Source organism: Podarcis filfolensis (genome assembly GCF_964270895.1).
Source record: "Podarcis filfolensis genome assembly, chromosome: 16".
NCBI classification, from domain to species: Eukaryota; Metazoa; Chordata; class Lepidosauria; order Squamata; family Lacertidae; genus Podarcis; species Podarcis filfolensis.
In genome coordinates, this window is record NC_139620.1 from 140,198 (window position 1) to 150,189 (window position 9,992).

The following is a 9,992-nucleotide window of genomic DNA, read 5'->3' on the forward strand; positions in this document are numbered from 1 at the left end:
GGCCGAGGCCGTTTAGGGCTTTAAAGGTCAACACCAGCACTTTGAATTGTGCTCGGAAACGTACTGGGAGCCAATGTAGGTCTTTCAAGACTGGTGTTATGTGGTCTCGGCGGCCGCCCCCAGTCACCAGTCTAGCTGCCGCATTCTGGATTAGTTGTAGTTTCCGAGTCACCTTCAAAGGTAGCCCCACGTAGAGCGCATTGCAGTAGTCCAAGCGGGAGATAACCAGAGCATGCACCACTCTGGCGAGACAGTCCGCAGGCAGATAGGGTCTCAGCCTGCGTACCAGGTGGAGTATATATATATATATATATATATATATATATATATATATATATGGAAGGCTTGCTTTCACTCTGAGGTTTGCCATCCGCTCCCCTTGGCGCTCTGCAAGGCAGAGGTGGGCTTGTGGGAATCCTGGCTTGGCTCTTGTCGGCCAGGCTGCACACTGTGGATCTGCTGCAAATGCACACCTGCTCCTGTCCTCTGCAGCAGCCTTTGGGCCTCTGGGAGTGGTTGCCTTTCAAGGCCTTGGGCCGGATCCGGCAGCAGCAGCAGCAGCAGTCAGGCTCCCTGGTGTTGGGCGAGAGCCTGGTCCCAGTCTCTCCCCAGAGAAAGGCAGATAAGGAAGGAAGAGAGGAAGGGCACTACAGAAGGAGGCCTGGCATCAGCCCAGCTCTAATCTCTGTCCCCGGATGCCAGTATTTACTTGGAGGTGGGGGCAGGCCCTCAGAGGTCATTTTCATTACCTCCTCCTGGGCAACGTGAACAGCAAGGCAAAGAGACACAGCTGTCTGCTTCCCACCAGTGGTAAATTTCATCATGGCAGCTGCCACAGCCATGCCCAGAAGGAGACTCCAAGAGCTTGTGTTGATCCACTTTACAGAAAAACTGGCCCCTGGGTTTGTTACCTCCTCCTCCCTCCCCAGCCACTTTCCTTTGGTGTCATGGCTTTTAAGATGGTAGAGAACTGCAAGCTGCTCTGGGCCCTTCTGGGGCTGGAAAGTGGGATTTTAAAAATATTTAAATGGGATATCACCATTGTCAGGGGCTCAGGAGCAGGAGCACAGGGGAGAGAGGAAATGGAGAGCGAAGGGGAAGAATCCGAGGGCAGCGTAGGGGAGTATGACAGTGGCCCGAGAGATTCCATGAGCTTCTCCAGCGAATCAGAAGATTCCCAGAAGGGGGCGCTGATGGTCAGGGCAAGGGGGGTCCCAGGGGGTACGCACCAGAAACAAGGAGCCAGCGGGGAACCCCGAAGCAGCAGCGGGGGATCAGGACCAGTTTCCCCACCAGAGCGTAGTGGGGGGGAAGAGTCACATGTGTCAGGGCCAGCGTCTCCTCCAGCGGGGAGAGAAGGTGAGTCAGGGCTGACCACGCCTCCAACGGAGGGGAGGTCAGTTGCAGCTAGCCTCCCCGAAGGGGGAAGCAGTGACAGCAGCAGTGAAACGGTCAGGAGGAGAGTTGCTGGCTGGGCGCGCGCGCCAAGTTCAAATGTACAGGCGCGCGGGACAGCAGGAGACCCGGATGGGGAACCAGCTCCTAAAGCCCGCCGGAGGGAGGGGGAAGGCTCAGGGGATTCAGCGTCAGAAGAGTCTAGAAAGGGCGAGACCCCAACGGACAGGAGGAACCAGAGGCGGAAAGAACAGAGGAAGAGGTGGAGTAAGGCTAGAGTCTTAAATTGGTGTCTGGGGGAGGAGACTCAGACGGAGCATCAGCGGTCTGAAGTTTGAGACGTAGAGCTGCACACTGCGGCTCTGGAAGTGAAACTGAACTTCAATAAAGACTTTTGTACTTAACAACGAAGCAGCGTTGGTCCTTTGTGAGCTGGGACCTCGGGCAGCTCTGACAACCATATATACTCTCTTCCCCTCCAACAGCAGCTGTATGCAGTTTGTTAGCATCAGCCCACAGCTGTAGGCTAAAGTCAGGCCCCAGTCAGCAATAAAACACCCGGTGTGAGTGAAGTTGACTCTTTATTCAAAGAAACCGAAACAGTGCAGGCCTAGAGATCACAGCAACTCTTCCCCGTAGACCTTGCCCCAGTGGGCCGTTAGGAGGACTGCCCACCGCTCTGCAAGGCTCCTTCCACAAATTAAACCAGGGACCTTCTGCATGCAAAGCCTGGACTCTGTCCCACCGACCACAGCCGCGCACTAAAAATAAAGCAAGGTGACACTCCTCAAAGTTTCCATTTAAGTAGAAACATAAAATGTTGCTTTTTACCTAGATCTATTTGCTTAACATTGTCTGCACTGACTGGCAGCTGCTCCACGGGGTTTCAGAAACAGGAGGCATTCCCAGACCATCCTGAAAACGCCAGGAATTGAACCTGGTGCCTCCTGTGTGCAGATCATGTGCTCTGCTGCCAAGCATTTGAACTGGTGGCTCTTTGAACTCTCGCTGAAAAAGCTCCCCAGTTGCTTTGCTGTCCAGACGACTACGAGTGGCTGGAAAATGAATGGTCCTGAAAGGGGCTTCCTGGCTTCCTAGTGACGGGGCTGCAGCTTCCCAAGCGCTCAGCTTCCATCTTTCACAAAAGGAGAATCTGGCACCTGCCCAAACTTGCTGCTTCCTTTCTCTGGCTAATGGTGTGTTTGTGGTACATGGACAAAGGCAAGAGCCTTACAATGCTCGGCAAAGGCACAAGAGGAGAAGGCGCTGCGCTCAGGCATCATGTCCAGGGGGAAAAGCCCTGTTTGATCACCTGTTTAAACAGTTCCGCTTCTGTTCCGGAAGGTCTGAATAGCCACGGGTAATATTTGCTCACAGTATTTTGATATCTCAGTGTTTGCTAAGTATGACAAAACACTCACGGGGGGGGGGGCTGTGAGGAGAACCGGGGAGGGATCCTCCAGCTTTGCTTGTCAAAATGGCAAGGGAAGGGTGGTGCTTGGGAGGTGAGGGGCCATTTTGAAAGAGCTACCTGCCCACCTGGCACACACGGGGGCTTGAGGCGCTCTTGGCCCTGAACTGGAGCAAGTCAGCAAGGCCTCAGGACTGGCTGCAAATCGTCTGCCCCAGGTGGTAGTGGGGGCGGTCAAAGGATGCTGCCCCATCCCCAATAGGCACCACCAGTGCTGTTTTTCTAGAAAAAAGAGGTGCTGGAACTCGCCATGCGCCCCTCTCTTGTTCTCTTAGAATGGCAAATGGCGCCCACCTGAGAGGTGCCAGAACAGAGTTCCGGCTGACAAGAAGCCCTGGTCACCCCCCCCCCTTCGTGTAAAAGGCTTCCCCAGGAACGTGCAGAAATAGACAACCTGCTCAGAAGTCCGTCCCCCCATGGCCGCAAAGGGCAGCAAAGGAGACCCTGTCTTGGCGTGGCTCCGCTGCTGCTGCTGCTGCTGCCCATGCTCCTCTCTCACGGTGTGTGCATGTGAAACCTGAAGCCAAATTATCACCTCCAGAGCAACGTTTCAGTCCAAACTGACATTTACTATAAACACCGGGGCTAAATTCTGTAAACACAAACTTCAAACCCCAAACACTGCACCTGGCAACAAGAGAGGATCAGCCTGGTGCTCTCAGGAGGCACAAGGGAAGGGGAGCGAAGGGGGGCCCAGCTCCCCTCAGAGACCACCAGGCACCAGCCGGGACTCTGGCTTGCCCAGGGAGCCGGGAGAAAGACGGCTGGACAAGGCAAGCTCATGCCTAGAACAGAGGCACTTGCTGGCACAGTGGACTAGAAGCCCCAATCACCTCTCTTCAGATGTGGGTTTTTGTGAGTGACAGGAGCTCAGCAGTGGAACAGCTGCTTGGCATGCAGAAGGTCCCAGGTCCGATTCTCTCTGGCATTGCCAGGCAGAGCTGGGAGAGGACCCTGAGTGTGAAGCCCTGGAAAGCCACGGCCACAAAGCGTAGACAGTACTGAACCAGGCAGACCAGTGGTCTGACTCGGAAGAAGGCAGCCTTCTCCCTATGCAGGGGTGCCTGTGATCTGATAGAGACTATCATGACGCTGACTGACCAGCTACAGAGAGTCCACAGCTTTGTCCTCCCAACACCTCAGCACCAGCCGCCTCACTCTGCCTAATGGTAGGGCAAGGTTTTCAGCCAGCTTTCTCAGTTAAACACCACCATCCCAGTGGGCTGGTGGGGACGGGGTGGGGGCTTCTCGTTAGCTAAAATTGTAGTGCTTCGGGCATGAGCTGCTTTGAGCTTTCCAAGGCAAAACTAGCACCATGTTAACAAAGGGAGGCCACCTGGGCAGCCTGGCGGGCAGATGCTGGCTGGACTCCAAGGTGATCCTCCTGGCAAGCTGGCCCCATTAGGGCGAGGGTCAGCCTCTTCCATGTCTCCATTCCTGCCTTTCCCACCTGGAGTTAGCTGGAAGCTGCCCCCCACCAACCCACAAAGACTCATCTCTGGTCTAGGGCTCTCCTGTTGCTGCCTCGAGAGTTGCCACCCAGGCCTCCTGTGACTCCCCTCCCTGCAGTCCGTTATGCCCCTGGAATCCAGCAAAGGGGCACAGGAAGCGCCTTCTCCCCACCAAAGGCTCTCTCAGGCAGCAGGATCTAGGGACAGAGGAAGCTGCCTGGCAACACGTCGGACCCAGTGCCAGATTTACATATAAGCTAAACAAGCTATAGCTTAGGGGCCCACTCTCTTGTGGGACCCCAAAAAATGTAAAGGGAAAAAATGGATGTACATTTCCAAAATATAAAATAAAACTTACATACAGGAACAGTGTTTTGTGTTGTGTAGGCTCCTATGATGTAAGTAATGGGCCCCACCTGCTCCCTAAAATATCACTGGTTTGCTCATTTCTATATATTGGCTGCCTACATTCTGCGTGTGCAAATGGCTTTAGATACCTATTAGGTCCATAAGTTACCATATAGCATATATTCAACACAAAAAACAGCAACAATTTGTTGTTGACAAAGGGCAGCTGGACATTTAAAGGGCCCCATTACCTTCAGTAGCTTAGGGCCCCATCAAACCTCAGTCCGGCCCTGGTCAGATCACTGGGGCCCATTTAGTACAGCAATACCTACCCTGGCCAGCAGCAGCTCCCCAAGGTTTCAGGCAGGGAGTCTTTAACTTGTGAACACCCAATGAAACTGGTTATTGGAAAATTCAGGTTTGACAAAACGAAGGACTTCTTTGCACAGAGCGCAGCTAAACCACAGAACTCTCTCCAACAAGAGGAAGTTATGGCCAACAGCTGTAAAAGAGGATTAGGCATACAGTGGTACCTCGGGTTAAGTACTTAATTCGTTCCGGAGGTCCGTTCTTAACCTGAAACTGTTCTTAACCTGAAGCACCACTTTAGCTAATGGGGCCTCCTGCTGCCGCTGCGCCGCTGGAGCACAATTTCTGTTCTCATCCTGAAGCAAAGTTCTTAACCCGAGGTACTATTTCTGGGTTAGCGGAGTCTGTAACCTGAAGCGTCTGTAACCTGAAGTGTCTGTAACCCGAGGTACCACTGTATTCAGGGAGGGTAGGCATGATGGCTGTGTGCTGCCTTCATTGCCAGAGGGAGCAATTGCCTTTGAATAATACCAATTTCTGGGCAACACAAGTGGGAAGAGGGGCTCGGGTTGACCTCATGATACACCAGTCGACTCAAGCAGGGCTGGGAAGTGCAGGGTAAGTTTCCAGTTTGCAGCTCTGTGAAACTTGACGGTCCTGGGGGGCTTAAGAGCCACACAGCCTGGTTTCTGCCATTCTGCTCACAGCAGCAATGCCTGGGATCCCTCTTTGCCCACTGCTGGCTCTGCTGCCGGGGGTCTTGTTAAATCCCCACAACTGCCGTTTTCCAGGGAGCCCTGCTGCCACTCACTAGCATCAGACCATCTGTTCCTCCAACCTTTTGCTCCTGACTCAATGGGCTGGGGGTTGAGGGGTGGTTTCCCCTCTTAAAAGGTAAAGGTAAAGGTACCCCTGCCCGTACGGGCCAGTCGTGTCCGACTCTAGGGTTGTGTGCTCATCTCACTCTAGAGGCCGGGAGCCAGCGCTGTCCGGAGACACTTCCGGGTCACGTGGCCAGCGTGACAAGCTGCATCTGGCGAGCCAGCACCAGCGCAGCACACGGAAACGCCGTTTACCTTCCCGCTATAAAGCGGTACCTATTTATCTACTTGCACTTGTGGGTGCTTTCGAACTGCTAGGTGGGCAGGAGCTGGGACCGAACGACGGGAGCTCACCCCGCCGCGGGGATTCGAACCGCCGACCTTTCGATCGGCAAGTCCTAGGCGCTGAGGCTTTAACCCACAGCGCCACCCAAATTCTTCCCTCAGTTGAGCCAAGCACAACCTGCTTTGCAACAACCTCTGTGTTTTGGTTCTGCTCTGTTTGCCAACAGAGAAAGTTACTTTTGTGTGCCTGGCCTATAAATCCGGCCAGTTTGCACAAGATACATGGGTCCCTGTTCCCTCACACACCTGCTGTCCTCACTTTATCCACAACAGCACAGGTAGGTAGACGCCAAGGGTTGTAGTCCAACCACAGCTGGAGACCCAAGTTAGAGAAATATTGTGTGACTAGGTTGCCAAAGTCTGGCATAAGTGCCCTTGTGGATTACAGTCCACTCACATCTGACAAAGTAAACTGTTGCCCATGAAAGCTTAGGCCATGATAAATATGCTAAGTCTCTAAGGTGCCCCAAGTTTTTCATTCATTGATTCATTCATTCACCCTTTCTTCCCAAGGAGCCCAGGGCAGCAAGCAACAAGCAAACAGTTTATTGTTTTAAATAGATTTTTTAGATGTGCTAAAACAATTCCAGTCCAGATGCAGACTTTTTATTGAATTTCCCCAGAGGAAAAAAATTAATACTTATGCTCAGCGAAGACCAATAAAACAAACACACAAAGTAATTCTCCCTTCTAGCAGCTAACACACACGATAAACTCATCAGTAAATGAGACTCTCCCTTGGCCAACTCATCTATTTAAAAACAAAACACGCAGAAATATGAACACACTCAAGACAACGTGAGTCAAACATTTTCTTCCTCTCTTAAATCTTATCCAGAGAGCCAGTTTCACCACCAGCTGGGGGCTTCGTAGCTGCTCTCGTGTGTTTTTTGCGGAGTTTTAATTCTAGCTGCAATTAGTTTATCAGTCAAGAGTTTTCCTGCCTTACATCATTCTTAATAAGCGGATCAGGACAACTGATGGGTTAAATACCAGGAGCTCTTGCCCAGTGAGATCCTTTATTACAATAATTAACACACTCCAAAGGGAAGCTCTTTCCCCCCTCAAATGTGGAACCCAGTCAGCCCGGGGGGCTCTCAGCACCCCCAGCATCGCCCAGCTGCCCATAATAGACAGTCTGAGAACAACCACCCCCGGCCACCCGGCCTTGATCTGCCATAGTCCTGCATGAAGTGTACGGTGGGTGTTTGTTTGTCCCGGCCAACTCTTGAGCGCGGAATTGGAGATCTCCAAACTCCGCTCTGGGCCAGTTTGCAGGGCGCTTGGTGAGGTGAGCAAGTCGAAGGCTTCTTCCTACCTGGGCTGACGCTTTGGGGAGGGGGGGGAGAGTTGAGTCTGCAGCAAAGCACCACCTGGGCACCACTTCCCCGCCCCCCGCCAAGCACTTCTGCACCCCCGGCTACCCAGCAGCTGCCCAGCTCAGGAGGCACTTACTTTCTGCTGCAGCGGGTTCAGGCGGAGCCAGCCAGAAGAGGCAAAGGAGGAGCAGGGCTTCCTTGGCCGGCCAGAAGGCGAGAGCGGGGCTCCCTCCTTTCACCTTCCGCTCCATGGTCCATGAACAACCCAGTTCTGGAGGGCAAAGGAGGAGAGGAGGGGGCAACACTGGGGGGGGGGGGAGGTGGAAACGTTGGCTGGGCTCCACTCTCAATCACAAGAGGCCGGGGTTTCTCTTTCATGGGGGGAGGTAGAGAGCCCCCCTCTCACCCCAGAGGGTCAGGTCCACAGCAAAGGGGTGAGCAGCAGCCCCTGGGCTCTGGCTGGTCCCTCCCGGGGGCGGCAGCGGCTGCTCTCCATCCTACAGCCCAGAAGCATCTGGCCCCCCTGGGACTCCGGCACCGGGAAAGGAGGGAGAGTGGAAACATCCCCGCCAGGGCAGCTCAGGGGCGGAGCCAGTCTGTCTTTCTTGCACAGGCAACACAGGACCTTTTGCACACAAGCACGGCTTGCCCGTTGTGGTTGTGTGTGGCTGGGGGGGGGGAGAGAAGCAGCCCGCCTCTTGCTCGAGGGCTGGAGAGCCAGAACTGGGCCAGTTCCAACAGTTTGTTTTCGGTTGTTACTTCAAAATATTTAGCCTGACAACTGGAGCAAGATGAGGTTGGACGGAGGAACTGGCTTCCCTTTCTTGTTTGGGAAATAAGGAAAGGAGTGAGGAGCAGCCGCTGGAGGGAGAGAAAGTGGGGGGCAATCAGGAGGGGTGGGGGGCAGGGAAAGCACCTCAGGGCAGGAACGGGGTGCAGAGGCGAGAAGAGCGGGGCTCAAAAGGGGCGCCAATGAAAGAGGAGCCGAGGGGAAATCAGGGCAGGAAACCGGGTGGGGGGGCAGAAGACCAACTGCACTAACTGGCAGGGGCGCCTCCTGTTTGGGAAGGAAGGGCGAAGCTCAGGGGCAGAGCAGCTGCTTGGCATGCAGAACCCAGGTCCCCCCTGGCACCATCTCCGCGTGGGAGATGCCCTGCCTGAAAGCCACGGCTGCCAGTATTGTGTAGACAACGGGGAGCCAGATGGACCATTGCTCCGATGCAGTATGTATAAGGCAGCGTCGTACGTTCCTTATTCAACATTTTCTGAGAGGAGATTTCCTTCTTCTTCTGTCTAGAGCACAGAGCAGAAGAAAGTCCCCATTTCACAGGTGGAGCCAATATTTGTTCCAAGGACAGGGACCGCTCTCTGCTTCTCCAACCAACCTTGCTGCCCCCTAGGCAACATTTGGATGCCTTTCCTCTAATCTCTAAACGTGGGGACTCCCCCGTTCAATGCACTCTGCACGTGCTCAGGGGGACTCTTCACTGCAAGCACCAACCCAGCCCTGCCCCTCTGCCCTCCTCAGCATCCCCACTCAGATCCCTCCCAGAGGTTGGCTCTGCAGCTCAGTTAGCTCAGTAGATCACATGAGGTTTCTGTCGGTCGCCTGAATGGCTGAGTCACATGGTACTCATTTCCTCTTCCTTCTCAAACCATTTTCCTTTTCTGTCATGTTTTTAGATTGTATGTCTGAGAGCAGGAACTGTCTTTATGTTTTTAAAGTAATTTGTAAGCCACTGGGGAGCATTTGTGATGGAAGAGCAGGATAAATAATCATTTAAACACACATACTAAATTATAAAAGGTACACCACTATCCTTCCTGTTGGGATTTCTCTACCTAAGGCAGAGATGTCCTAACTTTAATGGGTACTTGCAGGCCTCCAGACACTACTGGGACTCCCAGCAGCCAGTGTGTCTGATGCTCTGGGATTATGGGAGTTGTAGTCCAGAAACCTCAAGTGTCGCTTGCTGCTTCCTTACAACTAAACCTTGCCAACTGCTGACTTTTCAACCAGTCAGAGTCCGGTCAAAGTAAACTCTCATTCACCCCTTCATGAACTGCAAACTTTGCAGAAAGAAAGTTTTTCTTTTTTACAGGCGTCAGGCTTGGGGTTCATTTTGCAAACAGGCTTGTTAGTTTTCTACACAAAGTTGGGTTTCATTATAAACTCTGTTTGCTCCTTTCTTCACTAAAACTGGAGGAAGGTAACAACCTGCTAGAGACCAAAGGTGGGACTTTAAGGTTAGGGTTCCTGGCCCTTCAGCCACTAGGTTATGTTGTCAAGTTTGGCTTCTATTTGATTTAAAGCGCTACACCTTTAAAGTGCATTTCTGCTCCCACCCACTCCATGAACCCTGGGAACTGTAGTCACAGAACTACAATTCCCAGCACCCACAACATACCACAGTTCCTAGGATTCTTTAGTGGGAAGTCATGTGCTCTAAATGTGTGGTGTGTGCACAATCTCAAATCTTTTGTGCTTCACCTTCTGGCTGTGAAATAGTTTTCAAATCTGTAAAATTAAAGC

General features: G+C 52.9%; 1 protein-coding gene across 2 annotated transcripts in view; it reads right to left on the minus strand.

Moving 5' to 3' along the window:
• INSRR (insulin receptor related receptor) overlaps window positions 1–7,986 on the minus strand; it is a 39,218-nt gene extending 31,232 nt beyond the window's left edge. Inside the window, exon 1 of one of the 2 annotated variants that reach the window (XM_083590865.1) lies at window positions 7,596–7,986. In XM_083590865.1, the coding sequence (XP_083446991.1) occupies window positions 7,596–7,710 (115 nt within the window). In that variant the 5' untranslated portion in view covers window positions 7,711–7,986. The remainder of the gene's footprint in view (window positions 1–7,595) is intronic. The other variant, XM_083590864.1, reaches the window with a different exon arrangement.
• Between the last annotated feature and the right edge of the window lie 2,006 nt (window positions 7,987–9,992).